The sequence below is a fragment of the Leptosomus discolor genome, chromosome 5 (genome assembly GCF_034619465.1).
Source record: "Leptosomus discolor isolate bLepDis1 chromosome 5, bLepDis1.hap2, whole genome shotgun sequence".
NCBI classification, from domain to species: domain Eukaryota; kingdom Metazoa; phylum Chordata; class Aves; order Leptosomiformes; family Leptosomidae; genus Leptosomus; species Leptosomus discolor.
The window spans coordinates 27,963,605-27,990,294 of record NC_141395.1 but is presented as its reverse complement, the minus strand read 5'-3'; the positions used below and the strand labels follow the sequence as shown (position 1 = coordinate 27,990,294).

General features: G+C 47.2%; 1 protein-coding gene and 1 non-coding gene across 2 annotated transcripts; one reads left to right on the top strand and one right to left on the bottom strand.

Moving 5' to 3' along the window:
• The first annotated feature begins 543 nt into the window (after positions 1–543).
• On the top strand, positions 544–8,766 carry LOC104345791 (uncharacterized). The gene is made up of 8 exons (XR_015183506.1): positions 544–685; positions 1,623–1,798; positions 2,056–2,118; positions 2,702–2,781; positions 3,567–3,835; positions 4,446–6,392; positions 7,573–7,696; positions 8,558–8,766. It is a non-coding gene; the product is annotated as an uncharacterized LOC104345791 (transcript).
• Positions 8,767–10,665: 1,899 nt separating this feature from the next.
• On the bottom strand, positions 10,666–24,915 carry IDH1 (isocitrate dehydrogenase (NADP(+)) 1). Its single transcript, XM_086465238.1, has 9 exons — positions 24,877–24,915; positions 21,920–22,047; positions 19,990–20,281; positions 18,128–18,233; positions 15,104–15,281; positions 14,444–14,595; positions 13,222–13,362; positions 12,279–12,441; positions 10,666–11,762 (listed from the first exon to the last, which is right to left on the bottom strand). The coding sequence occupies exons 2-9, from the start codon at positions 22,039–22,041 to the stop codon at positions 11,669–11,671; spliced, it is 1,248 nt and encodes a 415-aa protein (XP_086321364.1). The 5' UTR covers positions 22,042–22,047; positions 24,877–24,915; the 3' UTR covers positions 10,666–11,668.
• Positions 24,916–26,690: the final 1,775 nt, after the last annotated feature.

The following is a 26,690-nucleotide window of genomic DNA, read 5'->3' as shown; positions in this document are numbered from 1 at the left end:
CGATGCTCGGGGCCGAGAGCGTGCGCGCGCCAGGTCCCGTCCCCCTTTTCCCCGGCGGAGCAGCGAGAAACCGCCTCTGCGCGCGCCGCCGTCGCGCGGGGCGGGGCGAGGGGCCGGTTGCCCGCCGTGTCGGTTACATTCAAAAGTCTCTCGGCAGACAAGGCGTCCTCTCCCGTCCCTTCACTCCTTCCTCCGCGGTGAGAGGTAGTCGCCCACCGTCCCACGGGGCTCGCCGTGCCGGAGGCTGGCGGGGCTGCGGCCCCGCACGCAGGAGAGGTGGGGGGTCACCGCGGGCGCTGAGGGGGGCGGTGGGGGGCGGTAACGGCCCATAGCGGCCGCTGCGCCCGGAGCAGCTTGGGGTGGCTGTGGCGCAGTGCCGTGCGGCTGCGGCCTTGTCTCTCCCTGCGGGGGTCAGCGCAGCCGTGGGGCGGGAGTCCAGGCCGCAGGTGCGCTTCTTGGGGGGAGGGTAAGTCCTGGCCGGTAGGTACTTGCTGAAGGGAAGAACGGGGGTGCTAACCCTGCTTGGTGTCGCTTTCTCCAGCTATGGCATCTTCGGAGGCTTCCGAAACATCATTCTTCAGCCTGAGTGGCGTCAGAGAGCGCATGCGGGAGAAGAAAAAGGGTGCCTTGAGGACTGCGAAGTTGAATGCCTCGCTTGCATCAAAAATCAAAACGAAAATCATTAGTGAGTGCATTTTGCCTTGCAGTGTCTGCAGAGGTGGCAGCTGCATCAGCTTCTAACTGTGCCTTGGGCTGTGGCAGTGGTGGTGGGCGGCAGGCTCTTACCCAGAGATGCTTCTCTGCCTGTGGGTTTCTAGTGAATTCAGTACCCTGCAAATGAGTGTCTAGCACCAGCTGAGGTGCCCAAAGGTGTCTGAGGTATCTGTGATTGACAGGTTTAACACGAAACCTTTGGAGCAGCAGCTGGGGGCATGACAGGCTGCTTGGCATTTCAGATGGCATTAGACAGCTGTGTCTGGGTAACCAAGTCCTGAGGGTCCAAACAGCAAAAATAAGAGGTTTGGAAAGTATTTTAGTGTATATGCAATCCTATGCAGAAGCTAGGCCAACTGTGATTTGTTTTTAGGGGGGAAATAACGCAACACTAGTGCATCAGATAATTTGGACTACCTTGAAAAAGGTATTTCTGTTACTTTTATTTATTTGTTTTGAAATTGTGAAACATGGATCTACATCTGCTCAAGGGCTACTACAGAGGAAAGTAGGTCTTTATCTTCTTTTTGGCTGGAGATCAGGACTCAGAGCTGTAGGTGACTTGTTCAAACTCAAGAGCATGTCTTTTGTAAACTCAGCACCTGAACCACACCATCATTCATTAAGAAGTGAAGCAGTAGCTTGCTGACTGAGCACAACACACTGAGGATAGAGAGGGTGTCTGTCTGACGTGTTGCAGGTTATTATTGACAGTTTTTCCTGCTGTTCTCTGGAGACTTCTATTGCTGGGAGGAATTACACTGCTGACTTGGTATGTGGGCTATTGAGTTGTAGAGATCTGAGCCTGAGGGAGGCTATTCTGGGAAGAGGAAGAATTATGATGAGGGAACAGGCATGGATGAGACCTTGGATGCTGATTCTGTGTGATACTTCTCTATCCCTTACAGACAACTCCTCCACTATTAAAGTTTCCCTAAAGCACAACAATAAAGCACTGGCCCTGGCCCTCAATGCAGAGAAAGCCAATGCACAGCGGCTCACCCAGGAGAAGACCATCTTACAGACGGAGGTGGAGCAGTGCCATTTCCAGAACGCCGTGCTGCGGCATAAGCTCTCCTTCCTGGTATGGTACTAATGGTGTGGCTGGCAGGGGCGGTGGGCAGGGTATGCAGCACTAGCACCTCAACCTTGGGAGGAGTGAGCTGTCACTGATTGTCCGTACTCTGCATATGAAAAATGTCACCATTCATTTGCTTACTCTTTGTTCCAAGCTGTGTTCTCCCCAGAACATGCCTTGCTCTGGCTACCAGCATCCGTGTTGGAATACATGCTTTGATTTAATGTCTTCATGGTTTCTCTCTCTTTATTACTTCAACATAGAGTAAGACCTTGAAAGAACTTGAAAACGTTATGGCTGCAGTTAAGATGGCCCGGCTGTCTGAGGTAAACCATGGGAAATGTGAGCACACTGCTCTGGGAAGGGGGCTGTGTTTTTCTCTGTCTTTTGGTTTGTGTTGCCTGCTCACTTCAGTGTTTGATGCTTCAGCTGTTTTTCTTTGCTTGCTTGAATTGTGCGGGTTGTATCCTCCTTTTTAGCTTGGTGTTAACAATTTCCCAGATAACTTCTGTAGGAAAGGCTACAGTTTTAAACTGCCTTCCTCTGGGTCATTGGCTGTATTGGCCAGTAGGCTCTTCTGCTATGACAGGTTGGGACATCTTTTCAGTTTGGGATAGGGAATAGGACACTTTCCATATGTCCTGTCTGATGGGTGGATGGTAAAATAATCCTGCTTCCTAGTCTCAGATTATCTGAACTAGTTTTAACTTCATCCTTAAACCTGTGGAGACAGAATCTGACTTTTCTGCAATTTATTCCATAATTTGTGCAATTTTAAATGGGAGAGGGTTACTGGTGGTATTTGACATACTTTTTACGGTGAAACTGAGCTTCTGCTGTTTCTGTGCAGGAGGCTGCACAGAGGGTTGCAGGAGCTTTAAACCACCTTTCTATTTCTCTGCTTTCCAGTTCCATACGAATTCTGCATCCTTGAGCAGCATGACTGAAGATAGCTGGACTGATGATATTGCAGATGGTCAGCTTGTGAGGTGGGCCTTAAAATGTCAGATATCACCAACCTTGTCCTGAATTTCAAACTTCCTCTTGTGTTTTATGTGTGTGCCTAGTTGTCTGTTTTACGTGAGATATCTTCTCTAAAGCACCACTGCTTGATGTTTTCCTTTACTCTGTGTCTTTCTGCTGCCACTCCTTATTTGTCCTAATGCCAAGTCTATGCATAAACTGGTCCTTCTTCCTCCGTTGTTTGAAAGCATGTCGTTCTTAGGTAGTTTCCTTTGTAGCTGGTGAGCGCTGCAAGATTTCCTCGAGTGAGTGAGTGCCATAGCTGGCTACTTTGATGTTTGTTACATGAATGCCTAATAGTCATCTGCTTGTGTTTTGGAAAGAAGGTCAGAGCAGGAGCTCTTAAAATATATTTAAAGTTCTGTTTCTCCTCTGTCTAGTCTCCCTTTTGAAGGCAGGGAAGCCCTGGGAGCTGCCCACACATGTACCTCCAAGCAAACGCATTGGTGTTCCACAGGGAGGTGAACCTGTGGTTGCAACCTGTGCACTGGAAGGCCTTACTTCCTCGTTGCCTCAATGTGTTCTTCTCCTGCTTCTGTGTCCGCAGCAGTGTGTTTTCCTTATGAATTGTGCTTGAACAAAAATGGGAACTCTGTCCTGGCTGGGCAGTGTATGTTCTTCAGTGCTTGGAGACTTCAGAAATGTATTTCAGCAACTCTTGATGGTGGTGAAAGCTGTAGCTATTCTGCTGGATTCTGGTGCCTGTTGCAGGTATGGAACGTGCTCCATTGTTGTTATTCCTTCTCACCAGGGCTGCAGGGATGCCAATGAGGGTGCCCATTTCCAAGCCACGTGATGCAGGACAGCAAGGTGGCCACTCCAGAGCAGTACAGACATCCTCGCTAGATTTTCAGAGACCTTCTTCTAACAAGCCCCTGGAAATTGTGCCTGTTGTCTCCAAAGACACTTTGCCACCACAGCCTGCTGAGAAGCCTCAGTCCCACCAGGGAGAGAATGAGAAGAAGCCAATTGAAGCAATGGAAGCACAAGAGGCTTTTCTTGACTCTCATGTTTTTGGAGGTAAATTTGCATCTTCCTCCGTGCTTCTGATATGCCTTTGTGTGTCTGTGTTCAGAAATGAATGAGTGCAGTGCCATAGCTCCTAACCATCACTCCAGCAGCTCCTAATGACTGTTAGGAACTGCAGCATTACAGTGGCACTGGTATCACTAGAATTACATATATTCCAGAATGGGATGCCTTGGAGGGGGATATTTGGCATGTTTGCAATAGCTCAAGATCACTCATCAGGTTTTCTGAGTAACAGTCACTGAGCTTAAATAATATTTTCAGACATGTCTGAAGGTGCAGAATCTGACTAGATGCACATCTTCCAATCCTTGTGGATTTGCCATTTAAATAATAACTCTCATACAAATCATGAGCATTCCTGAATATTAGGGCTGGTAAAAGGATCTTGCTTTGGGCTGCCTTTCTGATCTGAGGGGAGCCAGCTGAGCAATTCTGTTACACAGTAAGTTTGGGGAATCCCTGTAGAGACAAAATCATGCTTTTTCTATGCTCTGGATTTGTGGCAGTGTGTGGGGCATGGCTTTTAGTGGTAGGGGGAAAACTGGCATTTGTCTGCTGCATTTCTCAGTCTTAGGAATGAATTTTCTCTTTCCAACAGAGGCCTTGTGTGCCACCCAACAAAATCCCAACAATTTTCCAGCGCTTGCCTGGGAAAGTCATCTTGTTTCACATGAGGACGATGAGATGGCAAAATATTTCTTTGATCGTGTCTCCCAGGGGCATGTTACTCACAGGAAAAAGAGTTCCACCCTGTTTGCAACAAGCACTCCGTCTTCTGGTGTGGGTATCTCCCCATCTGTCAGCTCCACTCGAGCAGCTTGGTGGAGTATCACAAAGGACAGCAGCAGCTCCAGCAAAAGCAACACACAGCCACAGCTGAGACCTCCTAGCTTCCTGGTTTCATCTACTCAAACCACTGTTATTCCTGTTAGAAAATCTTTGGGTGAAGAGACTTTCTGTGATCAGCCACAGGCTAAAGAAACTGGGTGTGATGTTGAAACAGAGCCCAGCTATAGCCAAGTCCCTGAGTTTGTTCCTATAAAGGTTAAAAGCAAAGGTAACCGTAAAACTGGTGAGAAGACAACTGTTAAAAAAGGAAGCACAGGAAAAAGGAACACAAATGCAGTTGAAAACAATGCAGAAAGTAGTCCTGATATACCTCGATATGATGAAAGCGCTCAAAATGTGAAGAAGCCTCTTCAGCCAAAAGTTGCAATGTGTTCTAGTGAGTCTGAAGTTTCCAAGATGAGGCAGAAGGCTTGTGTGGGGGCTTTCAACAGGAAGAACAGAGGCTGTGGTGTGGAGCAACATTCCTGCTCTCCTGATGAAGTTCGAGATCTCAGGAAAACATATGTGGTGAATCCAGCGCAGCTGCACAGTCTTGGAAGTGGTGACTTACTGCAACAGGCTAAGAAGGAAGCTATCTTTGAGATAGATACGGAGAGCTTGTCAAAAAGCCCAGTTCATACCTTCTTAAGTCATGAAGTTCCCTCAGATGATTCCAGTTTACAAAATTTGCATTTCTTGAGGAAAGAGTCTTCAAGTGCCTGTGCTTTGCAAGAGGACTCAAGTGTGAGCACAAAGAGCATGAGACAGAAAACCAACAGAAAAACTAGAGTAATTAGGCAAAGAGATGACCCTGATGAGGAGAATCTGCCAAACAATGTGAAAATACCAGAGGCTAAAGCTGAACAGCCTAAAAGAAACCAGACAAGCAGGAAGACGACCATCAGGAAAAGCAGTTGTAGTGATCAGAGAAATGAAGTTGATGTTTTTGGGCCGTGTATAGATGTTCGAGGAGTAGCTAAGGAGAGCACAAAGGATCCACCAGCTAATCTTAAACGTAGCAGGAAAACTTATGTTATCCATCCTTTGGATCTTGCAGAAAACTTGGATTCTGTCCAGGCAGAATCTGAAGGGGGTGAAATTGTACCTCCCAGGTATATTTGTGGGAGCAAAGCTAGCAAAATCCCCAGACTTCAGGAGATGGTAGCTCCTCAGAGGAATAAAAAACAGACAGGGGGCCTTCAAGCTAAAGTTGACAACAATGTGAATGCTTTGAAAAAAGAAGCCTATCCCAAACCAAAGCTTCAGAGCAAGAGGAACACTTCTAGACCTCCAGAGAGTGATTCTCTGGCCAGACAAAGTGATGGCGCCAAGGCGCTCACTGGAAGTTCAGCAGAACTTCCATCCAAGGAAACTGTCCTGATGGAGAAGTTCTCCTGCATTACAGGTCTGCTGTCCGAGCCAGATGGCTTCCTGAAGGAGAAGATAGTGGAGATATCGCTTACAAATAATCTTATGGACTTTTCATACAGTCTTGAATCCTCCTCTGTGACCTCTTCTGCAGCTTCGCCTGTCACCTCCAGGCTTACAGATGTACCAGTTCCAAAGAGCTCAAGTACCGAGGGCAACAGAATGCCAGAGAAATCCTCTGTTTGGCCAGAAAGCTCCCTCATATTTAAAGAAAAGACTGCAGAAGAAATACCTGGGAAAGGAAACCAGGTTGAGTCAAGTTCTCAGAGCTCACCTTCACAGGAACCTGGTAGGTGGTAGGCTGGGGAGGGAACCTGTGTTTGGAGAGGAGTGCCAAAAATCTATGCAGCAAGTGCTTATATTTTTCTTGTGCTCTTCTTATTTTTCTTGTCCTCCTCTTTTTTTTTTTTTTTTCCTCCCTTCCCCAAAGATCAATGTTCAATATACTATTTATGCTTCCACTTGTGCTGGCCAGTCATTTCTGTGGCTGCATTTGCTTTTAGTTTATCAGCATTGCTGTAAGAATTTCTGGTCACTTGTTCATGTGTGGATATTGGGAAAACATTACAAGCATGTGCTATCAGTCCTGGTTTACCACTCTCATCATCTATAGGGCATGCCTATCAATTTAGAAAAGTGTAATTTGATGCTGACCCTGCCTACTAGAGTCAGTGTTATTGAGGGACAGAATATGATGATGGTGCCAGATTTTTGGTCCAGAGTGGTTAGTGCTGCAAAGTTTCAGACTTTATACCTCTAGGTGGTGTCTTCAATGGAAATTCATCAGGAGCTACCTGAATTTGCTTGGTTGTGGTTTCTTTGTTTTTTAAAAGGATTGGAGGGTGTATCCCTTGGCTGGTAATACAATAGTTAAGCTGAGCCATTTTGGGAGCTTTTGGTTATTGGTTACTCTTTACAGAGAGTTGTTTTGTGGGGTTTTTCCTTTCTGTAGCTATTGACAAACAGGCCTGTTATACCTAGAGTGGCCTGTACTTTGTAGGGAGGAAGCTTGTTCTGCCCTCTCCCTCTTGGCTGAATTCACTTTGAAAGCTGCAGTAAACTCTGGCAGGGTCCTGTGTCTTGCTGGAAGTTTTATGGGTTGTTTGGGTGCCATAAGCTTGCTTGCTCCTCCAGGCTGTAAGCTCCTGAGCATCAGAACTACCAACTATCATATTTGTATCATTTTTCTACTACACCAGGGCCTATAATACTAGCAGTATTAGTGACCTGCATTTTTTCAGTAAGGAACCTAATTTGATTCATGAGCTGACTTTTGAGGACCAGGTCTGGGATTTTTGGACAAGAACAGTCTCCTGAGTTTAGAGGGAACATGATTAGATTTAGGATTGTGCAGTGTTCAGAGAAAACTGGCAATGCAGCCTTATCTATTTGACAGCTATGTTTCTTAGGATATCTGGAAATGATTTTGAAACACTTCGATCAATTTGTGTGAATGTCTCCCTTTGCAGAGATCAGACCACTACAGGACTTGACCAATGCTGGGACTTTGGCTTCCTCCAGCTCAGAAGTGTCAGGGCGCTCATCCAGGCGGAAACGGGACCCAACCTGCTATACAGAGCCAAAACTCAACAGGTTGGGCTTTAAACTATTCCTTCCTATGACTGTTCCCATGCTGCAACCCCTGCTCTGCTCTCATGTGCTCACTCTCGGGCCTGGACTCTGTCACTTTCTCTTTACTATGTTCCTCTTGCCCTTCCGGTTTCTGTGACCCTCCTCTTCTACCACAGCGTGGTTAAGTGAGAATTCTGCATTAGCACAGATGCATGTGGAGGCTTCTGGTAACAAGCTACCAAAGATGTTATTTCCCTCACTGAAATGAGCACCTCTTAGCAGACTACATCTGTGGTACTCCAGTGCTAATGAGGGATTAGCATAAAGATAAAATACAGGGTAAATAGAGAGCTAAACAAAAGCCCTGATTTTACTTGCTGCCATTCTGTGATAACTGAAGTTTTATACAACAGCTGAGTAATACTTCCGTTTTAATTTGGCTTAATGAAGGAAATGTTAGGTTTTGAGGAGGACTCTCCTCTGTGAGCAGGCTGTATCTGTATTTGCTTTTTCTGGCAAAGTACCTAAACAAGTAGCTGCATCTTTTCCCTAAGAAACTGTAGATTCAGTACATCCAATAGTTACTCTACAGAACCATTTAACTCCTAAAATGATGACTTTGTTGTCATGCTGCTGGGTAATGCTATGTTTTTTCCTTTAAAAGTGTCACAGTTTCAACTTTCTGTGAGGAGTTGGTTATACTGGGTCAGAAGGTACTCTGTCCTGGTACAGCTGTTCCTGTACTGGACAAGGAACAAACTGTGCCACTCAGTCATTTTATAGTGGAAGCATTTCAGTAAAACCAGAAGCTTTAGAGACTGAAATCATACATGTATTCAAGAAATCCTTTGATGGTTCAATCTAGCCCTTTTGGTTCTGCAGGAAACTGAGGCGGGGTGACCCATTTACAAACACAGAGTTCCTCTGCTCCCCTCTCTACAAAACCATGAAGAAGAAAACTCCCAAAGCCAAGAAGATGACCAAGGAGATCAAAGAGGAAAAAGAATGACTTCCTGAAAGATGTCCCAGTGCCAAGGCAGGCAAGCTAATAACAATGGGAAGAGACATGGAGCCAGAAGTAAAATAGCAGTGAGCAGGCAGGCCCCAAGCTCCTAGGGACTTGTGTGTCTTTGCTAGAATATATCTAATGTTTTGCGTAGCTTATTTTTTTTTTAGTTACAAAGTATAAATAAAGTCTCCTGTGTGGACAGTATAAAAGCTTTGTGACATTTATTTGCTGCCTGCCCCCTCTCCACCTTTAAATGCTGGGGTGCTCCTGCAAAGTCTTTGTGCACAAGTGCTTGTGGCACCACAGGCAGCTAGCTGGCTCTGCCAGTTTTCTCCTGGCCCTTCACACACCTGGGGAGAACACACCTTGGAGGGCTGACCTGCCATTGCAGATACCCATAAGGGCTGCTGAAAGGGTTGCAACAGCCCAGGCTTTGACAGCGAGCAGAAGAGGCATGCTGACATACTGCCTAGCATTACCTCCTGTAAAAGGTGGCTTCTGTGCAGTTAGGGCAGACTACCAAAGCCCTGGGCAGCCCTAGAAGTCAGAGTGCTCTGCTGTTCTGGAAAGGAGCCCTGTCAGATAACAGATATATCCCCTCTCACTGTATTTGCTGTCAGTGAGGATTTGCCTAACTAGGGAGTTGAAAGCTGCCTTCCACCAGTCCTGAGAATGCAATACATAGGACAAAGATGCACACACCTAACTCCATCTGTGCCAGCACCAAAGGTAAGCTAGGCTATACTTTGATTGAAGACAACTTCTGTTGGGGTCTGCTGCTGCGAGTGTTGGTGCAAAAGGCCCTGCCCAAGAGCTCTGAAGTAGCTGGTGTACTGTGAAGCAGGCAATCATGTTTCAGGAAATCCTGTGCTCTTTTCTATTGCAGACTGAGTGCCCACTGGCTTCCAGCACTTGCTTTTTTGGGGTCTACTGGTGTCTGACAGTTATTGATATTAAAGGGAGGGGTGGGGAAAAGAAATGAGTGGTAAAGGGGAAGGGAATGTGCTTCCCTGGAAGCAAGAAGAATGTTTCCTCTTTCTCCATGGCAGAGCAGGGAGAGGGATGCTCTGTTCTTATGACCACACTTGCTGCTGCTTCTCCCAACATAGGAGAGAAAGGAACACTTGTCTCTCAGCACTTCAACAACATCCATCAGTTCATGAGGATAGATTGGCTTTTGCTGTACTCTGTAGAGTCCTTCAGAACATGGAAACTTTTAGTACAGAAAGAAAATAGTGTCATCTGCAGTCCAGTAAATGTTACTATATTGCTTACACTTAAGCTGTACTGTTAAGCCATTAAAACAAACAAAGTATAAGACTTCAAAATGCTGCTTTATTTATTTGTTCAGTTTCATGAAAGGTACTAAGTTTTCCCTGGTGCTCTGTAACTCTGGAAGCTGGGTAGGAGCTAGTAAGTAACAGGGAATTTGTTAAGAGGTGCTGTTAGTATGACCTGCCTGACCGTGGCACTGTAATTTGAACTGCAGCTAGGCAGGAACATAGATCTCCAGCTGTTCACGATGATTCCATTGCTTCTATGGGTCCACAAGGGGGCTTTTTCCAGCTGCACTTCTTACACAGGCTTGTGTTAGTAACAGAACAGCAGACTACTGTGTTCATTCATATTGAAGGCACAGTGACAGCTGCTAGCAGTGGCAGAGCTGCATTTCAAACACATGTGCATATCCCCCCCGCCCCCCAAAGTTAATACTAGCTGATCTACTCTAACATTGCATTTCTATCCTAACCACAACTTACACCTAGTCAGCTGCAGGGTGAGAGTTTGTCTCATGTATGACCAGTTTCTGATCTCTGCTGAGTAGTGACACATCAGTTTGAGTTTATATTGGTTCTAAAACAAAATTTCAACAGAAGTGGTACCTTTAAATTCTTGTGCACTACCCAATGCTTAGCACCATGCTACAGATCACATCTTGCCCTGGGCCAGAACAAATTAAAACTCTAGGAAGGGAGAGAGTATTTTGTGTTTATAACACATTCCAAGAGTCTGTCCCAGCATCTACTGGACTGTGCTGAAAGGTACTGGAGTCTGCCTCAGAGACAGAATTTCCCTATATCTGCTAATCACACAAAGGAATGGAAGACAAAGGATGGTAGTTGGCTTTTATTTAGTCTGAACTAAAATCTTCTTTAAAAAAAACACCAAACAAAACCATGGATGGAATTTTTCACAGTCATAATCTGACTTGCTGTATCACAACAGGAAGGGTAATAGCCCAGACACCTGGAGAAAAGTTTTGCACCTTTATGAATTGTGGGGTGGGGGAAGAGGTAACAGTTCCTATGCTTCACATCCTAAATGCATGGCTTGCATTTAGACACTGCAGCATGGCTTTATTAGGCTCTTAGCCTATAGGGCTTGGTTCCAGCATTTACTAAGTGCTTCTCAAATGCTACAGTCCTGACCATAGCAATGGGACCAAATCCCTTAGTATCAGGATACTATGCTCTGGTTGGAACTAAAAGATAAATCAAGTAAGAGAGGGGCTGCCTCTCTCTCAGTAAGTAGAGCTGGCATAGCCCTGTGAGCTCACTTATACTCCATGGACAGTACTGGAGAGATGAGGACAGTTCTGATTTTTAAGGTCTGTTGGACAGTGAGTCACCACTGGTTTGACCAGAGCTGTGACACAGACTAGCTTTCAGTCTGAGAGGAAGAGAAAAGAAACACAGATCAACAAGTCATGGGGAAAAACCTCAGGTCTGCCATGAATGACATTAGGAATCCAGACCCACATTGAGCTTGAATACTACCACATTCAGCTGCTTAGCAAGAGTAAGGCCTAGCCCAGCAGCTCAAGGGGTTTAAGAAAACACAGTCTTTTAAACATTTTTTAAAAGTCTACACGTTCATTTGTCTGGTATTTGAAATATTACACAACAGAGTGTGATACAGTGCCACTTACAGTCTGGTGTAAGTGGGAGATGTTTTGTTAGTGGAGCTTGAGCAGAACCTGTGCCTTAAAGTTTAAGCAGAGAGGCCAGCTTCCCCTTCAGGTTTTCAGCAAGCTTGTCCATGAATTCGAAGGTGTTCAGGTAGTCAGAGCGTGTGACACTGAGGGGGGGAAGAAAAGACAGACAGTTGTAAAGCCACTCAGCTGCTGAAAGCAGGCAAAGACTGTTTGAAGAAGTCTAAGTCTTGCTTTAAAACCAAAGGAGTTCTCCCCTACTCATCAGGCTCATGTTTTTTGCCAAAAGGCTCCAGAGAAGAGGTAGCCAGGTGGTATTTTGCAGTGAAGTAGGTCTCCATCCTAATAAATGGACAGGGCAGGATCTGGCCAATGTAGCCAGCTTGTCGTAAGAGAAATCTTTGCAGTTCCTTCTTTATTCCCCCCCCCCCCCCGCCATGTATTTGGTACAATAGCAGGGACAGAGCAACCTGGACTAAGCTACTTGGGGCAGGGAATGTCTTAGGTTCTGTTGGTACAGCACTGGGTACAGACGAGCCCTGTTCTGTGACCAGACTCCAGAAATTCTTCACCATACTAAAATAATTTTCCAGCAAATGCTGTTCAGAAACACCAAGTAAAACAGCCTCCTCCAAGCACAGCTGATTACTTCATACACTTACTTAGGTAGGCCTTTGATACAGGCAGCAAGGTCCTTTGTCATGAAGCCAGATTCGATGGTCTCAATGCAGACTTCTTCCAGGGCAACTGCAAAGTTCTTGAGGCTAGTGTTGTTGTCCAGCTTAGCTCTGTGAGCAAGTCCTCTTGTCCATGCGAAAATGGAGGCTGAGAGAGAACACTAGATTACTCTGTCCTTCTAGAACTCGCTAGACATTGTTCTAAACTGTCATGTGGAACAGTAATTATTTTTAATATGATAAAACTGAAAACAGACAAAAAAAGAAAATCTGGTATGGGAAAGAATATTTATCTTCATCTAGGCATCCTTTGCATTTTGTGCAGCTCTCAAGAAAAGCAAACCCCAGAAACTACTCACTGCCTCCAGCAATCTTTGTGCATGCCATTGTATCTTATTTTGTTCCTGCCCAAGTCAGAAAGAATGACCAAGGGTAGGACTCTGTGGTTACATAGAAAGTTGTCCTTATGACAGAAGTGTGCAGTCTTCTTCCTGGTATTACATTACACTCTGGTCCCTGTGCAATTGTAGAGGATTCTTTTCCTCATGTCCCATTCGAGGTGTACTTACACTTTAAGTATGTACATGGTTTGTGGGGGTGGCTAGGTCTTTTGGAGCACCAGGAAGGGGAATAAAATAAAAAACAGCCAACCCAAACCTTAAGGCCATTGTGGCTGTAAACCCATCATTTGCTGAAGAGTGAGAGCATGTCTCAACGGCTAAGCTTGGTCTATCTTATTGCTTAACACTCCATTCCAGCCTGGTTTTGCTCCAGGCTGCAGCTGTCTCCATGGAAGAAAAATGCCTAATGATCTACCAGTTTCACCACTCAACAGTGCAATTCTCTGCAGAAAGGATGCAGATGTTCTTAGTCCAAACCTGTTCCTTCATGTGTAGAGATTACTGAAGGGCAGCGAAAAACAGCTCACCAATGGGGTTAGTGGAGGTTTCTTGGCCTTTCTGGTGCATGCGGTAGTGACGAGTAACTGTGCCGTGAGCAGCTTCTGCTTCAACAGTCTTGCCATCAGGGCAGATCAGGACACTGGTCATCATCCCCAGAGAGCCATAGCCTGCAGAATACACAGTTTAAAAAGTTCAGTGTCTCCTTTGGACAGTCTCCTTAAATCCCTCCATCCTACATTCCCCTACATCCTCCCAGCCTTGATGTCAGTATTCCTGAACAGCAGTGCTCCTGCTGCTGCAACTAACTGGCTAGTCCTGACACATCAAAATAACAGCTCATCTGAACAGAAAGTGCTGCTGAACCATGAGATATAGATATGTGGATATTCTGCACCATTTCAAGAAAATTAGTATTCTTAACTAACTTGCTGGACAGATTTTTACTGAAAAGGTGCAGTATGAGAACAAAGAACCCTCAATAAGTAGTGTTGGGCTGCCAATCACTATCTTCCCTACATAGTGACAGGAAACAAACCTATGTCACATCAAGAGCACCTGCTCTAGTGAAAGGAATCATGAGCTGGCAAAACTGGACATTCCCATTACTTCTAACCCTATAGGTTTCAGAGATCTGTGTCTTTGAAAGCTTCTTTTTTCAGTAGTCCACCACACATCCTTGTTCTGTGAGGGGCAGTTTACTGGCATTACTTTAGAAAGAGCGTATTACATAAAGCCACACATCTTGTCCTGTAGATGTCTGCACACATATTTGTTTTGGCACCAGGCAGCTTGGTTATATAGGATTTTGATCAGGCACTACAAGTCTGTAAAGTTAAACATATCAATCTCTCTTTACACCTGACAGGCAGCTTTAGGGTCCTGAAGGTTATTTATCTGTAGAGCACCTGCCAGTATGCTCACCACTAGTCAGCTTGACTCAAGCTGTCGGTGACAGAATCCCAGCTGTCTGGATACCTTCCATTAGAGTGGAAAGCCTATCAGTTATGTTGGTAGGAACTGCCATCTGGTAAAGAAGTATAACTACATAGTCTACATTCAATGCATTTTCTTGTAAAAGTGAATTCAGAAATTCTTTGCCTGCTTGGTATCTCCATGACTTGCCACAGGTTTGAAACATAAGTTCTGGGACCCAACACAAGCTCCTGGGCCATTACATAAGATATGACACGAGGTCACAAGAGACTGCTACTGAGTCTACTTCAGCGTAACACAGGAAACATCTCATACCTTGGGCAACAGAGTCAGATTGCACATCCCCATCGTAGTTCTTGCAGGCCCAGACAAAGCCTCCTTCAGATTTCAGGGCCTGAGCAACCATGTCATCGATGAGCCTGTGTTCATACCAGATCTTTTTGGCTTCAAACTGGGACTTGTATTCTCTGGAAAACAAAAATGAGAAAACCAGAACACTTTGTCATATAGATAAAAACAGGGATTGCACAATTTGTGCAAGTAATTGTGCATAGTGAGATGCATAGAGGCAAGAGTAAAACAAAAAGCCAACAAAAAATGCAAACCAAAACAACCCTGAATTTGCATCCTCTTTACTGTGGGTTTTTTTTTTTCCCTTTTTTTTTCTTCTTCTTCCTTGCTTGCTTTGCTAGGCCACTGCAAGTCTGCTTCAGAATCACAAACAAGCCCATAAAGAATCTGTGACCATCTGTAAGGAGAGTTGAACACCACAGCCACATTTAGCAGACTTTAAATTTTGAGTGCTGTGTCCTGCAGGACAAGGAAGACTGCGACAGGCAAGGCACCCAGCCCTCCCCAAGTGCTGCTGAGAGTCTGAAAATGCTGAATTAACTATAGCAGCTCACAAAGCTGGAGAGGATGTTCCTGCTGCAGCCTTAGGCACTGCAGTAGGAAGTACACAACTATCCTAGTTACCTGTCATAGATCTCTTGGAAGATGTCTTTAAAGCGGCCATCGTATCTCTTCAGGATGGTGTTCTTGGTGCTCATGTAGAGGGGCCAGCCTTTAGACAGTGCCATTTGGAAGGAACTGTGGGCAAAATCCTTGATAGACTGGTCAAGATTGTACATTCCCATGGCTACACCACCACAGCCTGTTAGTGGAGAAAGACCAGGTAGGAATCAACTACACTTAGTTTTGGTTAAGGATTTGACAGTCTCCCCATAGCATACTCCAGCAGGCAGGCTGGTGTTTTCTGCAGGTGTCTTGATATAGTTCTCAATTTAAGGCTGGTTCTTTCAGAAGAAGATTCACTTTGCACTATCAGCTCAAAACTCCAGTAGTCCCGTGATGCATGGATAGGAAGGTGGTTTTGTTTTACAGCTAAGTACGTCTAAATACTGTGATCTAATATCCCTAACACGTTTCTTCCTAATCCAGCCTAAGCAGCAAAACTGTGACAGAAGTGAGCATGCTTGAGCTCCTACTAGCCACATGAAGTAGTACAGAGCACTTTTCTACCATAGCAGCAGGCAGCAGTTTGGAGCACAGGCCTCAGTCAAAGCTAGAAATGAGATGGCTCACATCTTAAATGCCTTGTACATTCAGGTTTTGACCACATGCAGACCTACCTCCAGCAGTCAGAGGCTGCTTTGCCTAGCTCAGGTAAACAAGCCCCAACATGCATCCTACATCTTTGCAGTACGTATGTCTGGCCTACTCTGCAGCTTTGTTTCACCTGCTCAGGCTCACTTCAGACAAGTTGTGGGAGAAACATACCAGTCATCTGGGTGCAAGGGAAAGTCCTGAGAAGGCTCTGAGGAACCATCACCACTCACATGACTTAGATTGTGTAATGCAGATGTGTTAGCAGCCTGAATGGAAGTGTCTTACACTTACAGCCCAGCTCATCTGGGGGAAAGCAGCATTCAGATCATGGGAGAGGTTGATTGTGGGGAAAAGTAGGGTCTAGGGCTTCATGAAAAAACTTTGTCATGTTCAGAGCACAGCTGCACTTCTATGAGAATTAGATACCATGTACTTAATTTTAAGCACCTCGCTACCACCACCTCTCTAGTTTGTTGTGCAGTGCCTTTATCAGGGATCTTTGCTCTGGAAACACCTCAGATATATTTAAAAAAGAAAGTTTTCTTAATATGCATTTGTCCTTACCTCCAGATGGTTGTTACTCTTATGGATATGCATACAGAATGAAGAGGGGAAGCCAGAGGAGGTTTATCTGCTTGCCAAGATAGCAAGGTCATTTAAAGTTGATATTGGCAGGGAATGAAATTCCTGCTGTTACCAATGAAAAATACATGTTGTCCCCCTGCCTCCCTTTGTGAGTCAAGGATAGAACAGGGTCTGATCAACTACAGAGACTGTGTCCTCTGGAGCCATGACTTCATAATTGCTGGACAACGGCTATTAAGTTTTATTCAAAAACATTATAGAATCATAGACTCATTCGGTTGGAACAGGCCTCTGAGATCATCAAGTTCAACCATTGACCTAATACCACCATGCCCACTAAACCATGTCCCAAAGTTCTATATCTACACATTTTTTTAATATCTCCAGGGATGGAGACTCTACCACTTCCCTGGGCAGCCTGTTCCAATGCTTGACCACTTTCAGTAAATAAATTTTTCCTAATGTCCAATCTAAACCTCCCCTGGCACAGCTTGAGGCCACTTGTTACTTGGGAGAAGAGACCAACACCCACTTCACTACAACCTCCTTTCAGGTAGCTGTAGAGGGCAATAAGATCTCCCCTCAGCCACCTCTTCTCCAGGCTAAACAATCCCAGTTCTCTCAACTGTTCCTCATAAGACCTGTTCTCCAGACCCTTCACCAGCTTCGTTGCCCTTCTCTGGACACACTCCAGCACCTCAATGTCTTTCTTGTAGTGAGGGGCCCAAAACTGCACACGGTATTCAAGGTGTGACCTCACCAGTGCCGAGTGCAGGGGCACAATCACCTCCCTACCCCTGCTGGCCACACTGTTTCTGATACAAGCCAGGATGCTGATGGCCTTCTTGGCCACCTGGGCACACTGCTGGCTCATGTTTAGCTGGCTGTCAACCAGCATCCCCAGGTCCTTTTCCACCGGACAGCTTTCCAGCCACTCTTCCCCAAGCCTGTGGTGCTGTATGGGGTTGTTGTGACTCAAGTGCAGGATCCGACACTTGGCCTTGTTGAACCTCATACAATTGACCCCAGCCCACTGATCCAGCCTGTGGATCCACTACACACTCACATACATAGGTCACCACAAGGCTTCAAATCCTGAACCCTTTGATCACTGATAGGCAAGAGAGATTACTTGTGTGATGTTTTCCTGAATCCTGCCCTTAGAGAAACACCCCGGGTTCTAGCAATGTATGTGTAATTGTTTTCATGCAACAAAGGCAAGCAATGTCAGGACTTCTCCTGAGCCTAGCAATGTCTACAACCAGCATAGCAATATGGCTAGGAGCAACATCAATACCTTTGGTACTGCATCTGTTAAAACAGTTAGAGCCTACACAGTCAGGAACATCCTTGTCAGACCTCCTTTCCACCTTGCAGACTAAATGCTAGTTCTCATTTTTATTGAAAAAGACTGCTTAATAAAGCAAGGTACAAACTGCAAAGGTATATAGGTCCTAGTAAGACAAACTAAAACCAGAAAGAATTAGACCCAAATTGTTCTGAAATATCTCCTCTTAGGTCAAGCCCTGTTTAGAGAGAAAAACATACACGCTGCTACCAGAGCCATCATACACGGAGCACGAGAGGTGGCCAGTCTAGTATGATTGTGTGTTTGATATGACTCTTCAATCCCAGGAAGATTTCAAGTAACTTTCAGTACTGCCCAGATAAACAAAGAAAGCCCAGACCTTCTCCCCAACTCTACCTCAAAGTCATATTTTACCATCAAACAGATCTGAGTGACACTTCAAGGTTGAATTAAACCAAAAATATCAGGTTTAATCACACCTTTGAGACAATACTTACTTTCAAAGTTATGGACCAGATATGTGACTGGTTTGCCTCCACCTTCTGGAGTATAGATCATCTCCACTTTTCCAGGCCCAGGTACCACAAAATCAGTTGCTCTGTACTGTTAAAAAAAAAAAGTGCAATGATGATTTTCTCAATCAGGAGGAGAGACCTGTAAAAGACAACATGCATTTGGCTGGGCAGGGTGCAGAAAAGCATAAACACTTGTACCAAAAACCCCACTGACCAGGCTGTGTTTACTCAGCCACATAGTTATTGGATTATTTTACTAGATATTAGAAAGACAAAGTAGTCAAGAGTCTGCCCGTTTCAGAAGAGCTCTTCCACTTTAAGGGAAAAAGCTTACGGATTCTTGGGCCCCATCAATTGGCAGAGTATGTATTTTTGCAGATGCACTGAAGTTTTAAAGCGCAAAGTACCCACTGTGGTGTGATCTGTGAGTAGAAAGACTCCTCTGCCTGCCTCAAAAAAAGCTATTCATATCACAACTACTGATCTGATGAATAAGGGGGAATCATATGGCCATTATCTGTCCATCACAAGACATTTGAAAGGCCAATGTGTAATAAGAGTTCTTTGCACACTGTAAATTGGTACACACTTTGCTCCTCTGAGCTACACAGGCTCAGAAGAGCCAACATGTACCTCAATTTTTTGAATGGCGTTCTCATCTTACCAACTGTCCTGAACAAGTACCATTTAATGTTACATTTCCTTGAAATTCATCATCCTTTTTCATGTAGTTTCCTTCCTGTTGACAGAATTCGTTCCCTGACCTGTTCTGAAGTTACAGAAGTGTCTTGCTCATATGTCCTTTACATGTTCTTGCATTATTCCTTTCACTTTAATCTCATACTTTGGCAGTGTTTCAATCCTTCCCCCTTAATCTACTGTTTCCTATTACTATTTTGACCTTCTCAGTTATTCAGTAGGTTAAGGATGTTAAACCCCATTCTTTCAGTGTCAGAGCTCTGCAATTACTTTCCACAGGGTAATGTATTATTTTACCTTCCCACCCCAGCTAATCTTATGACTTGCCCTCAGTTTCCATCTATTTAAGCACTTGGCTCTTTTAGAAGACTTCTCTTTTGTCATGTTTGGCTGCTTTACAGTGCATCATTACCCATGGAGAATGGTATGGTTGATTCTCGTCCTCTGGGCTGCCCAAAGCCACAACACCAAGTGCCATGCCAGGGCTTTCCATGGCCTTGTACTACTTCTGCCAGGAGAGCTTTGATAAAGGATGTTTCCCTACTTTGGTACCACAGCCTGATGTGCCCAGTATGAATACCAACTCCACAGGAGCGCTGTGCAAGTAAGTTTAAGAAGCAGATCACATTCAAAAAAAAAAAACAAACCAACAAAACACAAACCCAAAAACCCAAAAACCCCAAAGCCACACCCACACACAGAAGGCAACTTTGCTCACTTCTAAAAATCACTCACTTGGATCCATTTCTGCTGTGAGCAACATTTGCCACCAAAAAGTCCTTCTGAGAAGTAGGAAGATGGGCAGTGTAAAGGATATTTTCTAAAGACATTGCTATGTAGGGAGGTGCAGAGGTGAAGAAAAATAACTTAGAGGAGTCATACCCTGTGTTTAGGTACAGGCCTACCTAATCCAAGCACAGGCCACTTGATGCTGTTTATACAGCTACACTGTCTAAGGAAGAGAGGTATGAACCAGGCTCTCCCACGCTGGGCCAGGTGCTGTAAAGTGCCAGCAAGTACCCACTCCCAGGTCGAGTGCAAGGGATAAACCAGGAGCACAGGGATGTCTAAGGTTTTGTAGCCCTATACCAGCCAGGACTAAGCCTGTTCAGGCAAAAAGAGGAGCAAGCACTGAAGTGACTCACTTGATCCCCATAAGCGTGACGGCCAATGACAATGGGTTTCACCCATCCAGACACCAGCCGGGGAATGTTCTTGCAGATAATAGCCTCCCTGAAGACAGTGCCACCGAGGATGTTTCTAATTGTCCCATTGGGAGACTTCCACATCTGCTTCAACTTAAATTCCTCCACTCTCTTCTCATCAGGAGTGATGGTTGCACACTTTATGCCAACATTGTATTTCTTTATGGCTTCAGCAGCTTCCACAGTTACTTTATCATTTGTAGCATCACGATGCTCAATGCCCAAGTCATAGCTGTAACAAACCCACAAAGATGGTCAGAACTGCCCAGGACATTTGTTTACGTCCAATAGGAAAGAAACTAGACCCTGTATGTGCCTGTGAGTGTAGATCCAGCCATAACTGAAGTTAACCCTCTTCCAGTGCAAATGCTGCTGGAGTGGAAGAAAACATAGGCTCATATACTGATACTTCTGCTGCTGGCAGGAGGTTGGAAAAAGGACAGCTTCAGTTTACACCTGAGGCTTTCTGCCAGCATGGGACACAGCCAGTATCTCCCCTGCCTTCCCTTCCAAGCTTCTCAGCAATGGAAACTTTCAGCCTGGGATTCTAATGGTATGGAGCAGCACAACCCCCAGATGAACACAGGCCTTTATTTCAAACCTCTTCTGATGAGGGTTCTGACTTCCTTCATATACTGAGCACATGAAGCTACACTAGGCTTCAAATCAAAAACTGCTTTCACAATGGACGCACAATCCTGGTCTGGCAGCAAAATGGCCAATATTCCCCCCAAAGAGTCTGAGGAAGCACATTTCCCACATTCACTGTTTTAATAGCTTTTGGAGAATGGGTGCTCAGCATGGGACACCCCTGAAGCACAGCCAGCTGTACATGAATCTAGCCATTGTGCTGCCTCAGCCAGGGGTCTGTTTTCCCTCCTCTCACCGCTCTTTGAAAAGGGATGTTCTCCAGACTGTGTGCACGTATTGTGCTGCTGGGTTCCTGTTTGCTTGGTTCTCAACACCAGGAAGCAGAAAGCCAGATGTGGGTGGCATACAAATGACTTGAGGAGCAGGGGAAGAGGCCAGACTTGTGGGTTTAATAATAGCAAATACTACTGAAGGCCTCTGTCCATGCAGCTAAGAGTAATGCGCTTCTCTAATAACTTTGGCTCAGTGGCTAGAAAGGGAAGAGATTATTTGCTCTGCTTGACCAGATGCTGTAGATAGCATTTCCCTTTTGCCATACCAGCTGTCAGTATTTGTTTTTTCCAGAAGGGAGTGTAGGAGCACAACCTAGGCTCAGGGAGTAATTGCAACAGTTAGCTCACCCTGCCAGCAGCACAGGTCAAGCTTACAGGCATCAGGGGAGAGTCTGTGTCCTACAACCATCCTTTTGCCCTCTAGGCAGACATTCAAACAGAGACGGCAAGAAGCCATAAACCTGCTCAGAGTCCACAGATGCTACGCTTCAAGTCAGGAAGTGGCTGAAACATCCCATGTTTCTAATTGTTTAGGCTGCAGACAGCCATGCAGACTGCCCAGGTGCTGGAAAGCCAAGACAGAAGAGATAAAAAATGCAGACCATATCTGTAAGAGACCTTAGAGGCACAGTACAGAAAAAAGCCAACTCACAATTAAGCATTCACTGCTTACTGCTGTGAGGAATCCCAGAGGGGCTGCCAGACTTTGACAAAATACCTTCACCATGAGCCCATGTTTTCCAGAGTACTTGGTGAGGTTGGCCCTTAGGTAGGTTAATCAGGGGAATATGCTGGGAACTTTACCACTATAAAAAGGGCTAGTTAGCCTCTCCACACTAGTGTAGGAGGAGCTATAAGGCTTTCAGCGCTAAGTGAAACATGATCAATGCCTAATGACACATGCAAATTGCAGTACAAAGCAGCTGTGTGTCATAAAGACCCCTTACCTGTGCAAATCCAGATCTACATAAGGAAAAATCAGCTTTTCTTTAATCAGTTCCCAGATGACACGTGTCATTTCATCTCCTTGCATCTCCACAACAGAGCCTCCATGGATTTTTTTAGACATCTTGAGCTGCGATAGACATAAAAACCCAACCTAAGTTAACAACTGCCAACGCACACCACCAATACATGTATCCTGCATTTTTACAACACAACTCAAAGAGAGGTACTAATATAGCACAAGGATTGCTCCTAAAAGTCTTGAAAATAACCACAGTTTATCCTTAGTTTCATGCTAACTGGTGTTTTTCTTAAAGCCTCAGCTCCTAGGGAGATTGATCTGAGGATAAAAATAAAGGTTAATATCTGACATTTAAGGGTGTGTGTTCTAAGGGCATGAGCTTTAATTATGGTTGTACAAAAGAATTTGAAAGCATGACCAAACGGTTCCCCCAAATTCCACAGAAATAGATGAGCACTGTTTATTTTTAGATTTCATGAGTTCTAGTCCAGTTGCCTATTTCTCATCCTTTTTCTGAAAAACAGGGGTTAATGGACATTATTTTAGTGACAGTTCATATGGCTGGCACAATTAAGAGTAATACATTGTCAGGTTCTTTATTAGCTCCTTTCCCCAGGAAGGAAGGAAACAGGTACAGAAATCCAACGGCCACATCAAGAGCACTTTCTCCTGGCAAGCTTTATTTCTGCTGTTAAAATAAATACTGGACAGATTTGTTTTCTGTATGGAACAGAGTTTTCCCAAGGTATTTGCTCACAAAGCCTTGAAAAATAAACCTGAACTCTGCCCTTCTATTTGCACTTTGTTCCTTGACAAAACCCAACCCTGAACTGCTCCAACACAGTGCGCCTTTCTAAGAGCCACAATTTCTTGGTTCTCAGCTCTAATTATGCAAGAGCTATGACTTGGCAAGTTCCTCCTCCCAAGACAGCCCCGTTCTTGTGTGCAGCTGTTAGGGTACTACAGTGAGATACCAAGCCCTCATGCCTAAGGTTGCAGTCTCACAGATATGGAGGTCCATGAATGGCTTTATCCAGAATGAGGGATCCTGCTGTACACAGAGTCTATTCATCCAGATGAAGTTATTCAGAGGCGTGAGGTCTGCAATGCAACGCCCCAGGTTACAAGCACACAGGGAGACTGCTCCTCAGTTCAATTTTTTTTTTTTAAATTTTAATTAAACTGACTTGTGCTGTATTTCCAAAATCCCATTCATCAAACATTTTTAGCCTGGGAAGAGAATAAACTTTAAGCTATGTTGTAGCTACTGCATCAAGCTTTTCCTAACTCTTTAAAGAGCAAAAATTAAACGAAAAAGTAAAATGAGATTGTGAGTTACTGAGCCTCTATTTTCTATCAGCATATAAACATGACAGATTAACCAGTCCAAGGCACTCCCATCACAAAGAAAGATAACCTTGGTTTATATTAGGCCTCTCTATACCTCATGGAAAGCTTTAACAGCACACGGCCACACTCTGTCCGAACTCAGTTTATTTATGTAACTATTTTGGGCCCAATTTTCAATTGCAATTATCTAAATAAGGGCTGTGTCACACTCCTATAGTCTAGGCACAGGATTACTACTCAGAAGACTTCAGTTTTGCTTTTGGCACTTCTGCAGTCCAAGAAAGTCTGATTTATTTAAGACAAAATGTACACTGACACCCACTCACCATTGTTTGTTTTGTGGTTTAGTCTCTACTTAAATCAGACAAATCAGACTATGTCAGTCAAAGCAATAGATTTTGCAAAGCTGGCTTCAGACCTATACCATGCTGTTGTCATGAGGGGAACACAAAGGTATGAGATGCATCTCCACTGATACATGTAAACAGCAGCTTCTTAAATGACTCTGACAGCATCCTATGTCTTTATCTGATCATGGCCCCAGTGCTTTTCCCCCTCCTCAATCACTGATGTCCTCAGTTTCTCTATGTATACAGGCAGTACTGCAGTAGCATCCCTATTCTGCGCACGAATCAACATGCCAAGAGGTTCCTCTAGAGAGCACACATTCCCTGGAGTTCAACTCTTTCAGTCACTCTTCCTCTCTGATTTTATACTCTCCAGAGCTGCCAGAAGTCAGCAAGGCCTTTTTCCTACAGCAACCCTTCTTTAAATACACTTAACCCAGGCATTTAGCCAAGGCAGCTTCGAAGAAACTTTGTGAATTTCCAAATTCCTCAGGAAGGACTCAGGGCCTACAGTTGATAATTAACTGTTGCAACTACTCCTTAATTCAGGTTTACAGAAGATCTCTTCTGATCAGGCACACACCTAGGGAGAGCAGTGCAGATCGTTGTCACTAACCGAGATCTCGCCTGCACTTGTTTTCGAGCTGCGCTGCCCTCCATCCGCACCCGCAAACCGCCCCTAACAAGGCGATGCAGGTGAGCTCCTCTGGCATAGGCAGGACTTGCCGAGCAGCCGGCGGGCTGCAGCCGGTGCCGCAGCCGAGGCGGAGATCCAGGCACCAGCACCACCCAGGCAAGGCGCTGCCTGGCCTGGCGAGCACGGCGCTGACCGGGGGGCGCCCCCCGGCCCAGGAGGGCTGCCCTGGGACACGCGAAGGGCCCAAAGCGCAACCGGCATGAGGTGACGCCACCGACTATTACGAGATACCTGGATGGTGAGGGTTTCTCCCCTCACAAGCCCAGCCCCAAGACGGGGTGCAAACCCGGGGTGCAAGCACCCCCTCAGCACCCGCGGCGTCTTCGGCGATACCTGCGGCGGGAGGGGGTGCTGGGGCGGGCAGCCTGCCGCGTAGCCCTCGCCCCGAACCGCCAGAAAAAAAAGCCCTTAAACCACAAAACAACCATCTCGGGGCCCCCCTACAGGGCGGGGGAGACCGCACCCGAGAAGGGAAGGACAAAGGGTGCAGTGCAGCCCCATCCTGCCTCACCCACAGGGCCCTGGGGCGCCGAGCCCCGTTACCTGTGCACAGTGTCAGTCCGGCCCTCACGGCGATACGGGGCCCAGTCGTGCGCGGGGCCTTTTATGGGGCCGCGCCCCCGCCGCCGCCGCCAGGCCCCGGCGCCCCCTGCCGGCCCCGCCCGCCCCGCACGGCCCCTCCTCCCGGCAACACGGCGGGGGCGGGGGAGCGGCCTCTCGGCCCTGAGCCATGGGCCCGCTGGGGCCGGTGCGTGGCCGTGCTCGCCCAGCCGGGTCTGCCCGGGACCTGCGCGCCCATGCCTCCTTGTAAGGAGGCCGCGGCAGCACGGAACGCACCGCGGCCGTTCCGCCGGGCCAGGCAGCCCGCAGCGCGGTGGCCCGCCCACCGAGCCGGGCTTTTTCCGCGCTCTCCTGAGACAGCTGCAGTAAGTGGCCTGCGTCGCCACAGGGAAGCCGGTGGCGCTGGCGGGCACGGAGGCTTGGGCGCCGAGGGGACTCGGGCGCGCCCGGGCTGCTGGAGCGGGCCCCAGGGAGAGCGCGGGCGGCCAGCCTGCCCTCAGCCGCGGGGTCCCGGAGGGACCGCTCCGCAGCCCAGCCCGGGGGATACGCGTACACACGGACGGGCACGGACACGTAGGCTGGCGCGGAGGCGGCCATGTCGGCACTACAGCCCCCCAAGTAGCAGGGCTCTCCGCCGTGAGGGGAAGGAGAGGGCGCCCCTCTGAGGCCGGGTCGATGCGGGGAGCGGGAGCCGGCGAGGAACCGCAGGCGGGTACACCCGTCTCCCAGGCTCCCTCCGTTGCTCCGTTCCCGCTGTAGCAGCCTCGAACTTCCCCCCGCCCCCCCACGGGAGGAGCCCGCTCTGCGGGGCAGCGAAGGGCCGCGGGGCGGAGCGCAGTGACGGGGCGATTAGGCTGCGGGGCGGACACTGCCCCGGCCGCCCCGCCCCGCCTGCCGTTGCCGTCGTGTGGATTGGCGCGGAGCCTCGATTGGCGATGCCTCGGCGAGGAGCGCCGCCATCGGCGGGCGATTGGGCAGGGCTGGCGGCGGCGCGGCGGGTTGCTAGGGGCGGGGCGGGGCGGGGGAGCGGGCTGGCGCGGAGACGGGGCGGCGGCGGGGGGGGCGTGAAAAGAGGCGGTGCCGCGCTAGGCCTGCGCTCCGCACCGCCACCGGCACCGCCACCCGCGGGGAGCAGGTGAGGACAGCCCGTCCGCGACCGGGCGATCCTGCCTGGGTCTCGCGTGGGCCCGTGGTAGTGGCTTTCCGGGGTGTGCGAGTTCTCTCCGTAGGGCCCAGCCCGGTCCCGTCCGGTCCCTGGTAGCGGCTGGCGGCGGCGCTCCTAGGCTGGCCTGGGGGTCGCTGCGTGGCCGCTGCTTGCGAGCAGCTTTCCGCTGCTTCCTTCCCGTCCCGTCGCAGGTGATCTTCCGGGTCCGCCATCCCAGGCGGGCGGCCGCCGCCTTCGGCGGGCGCGTCTGCGGCGGGGGAAGGTAGGGGTGTCCCCTTCACCGAGGGGAAAGCAAAGCAGCCGGCGTGCCTCCGGCGCAGAGGCTGGAAGTGAAGCGTGTGTATGTGTGCTATGCAGTTATGTTTAAATTACGACTGTTCAGTTTTTACACCCGGATGCATTGACCAGGTGCTTGGGGGTAACATCAGAGTAACAAGCAGTGCCTGGGCCCTGCTGGCACTGAGCGGCTGTGGTCAGTTTTGTGGGGTGCTGGATATCACAGAGCCATTCAGGATGTAACAGCTGAACGTGTGTGGAGGTTCACACCCATACTTGCACTTTGTGTTTTATCCACGATGAGTTGGTGATTGCTGAAGACATTGCAGCCTAAAGTGGCTTTAGATATATCCCC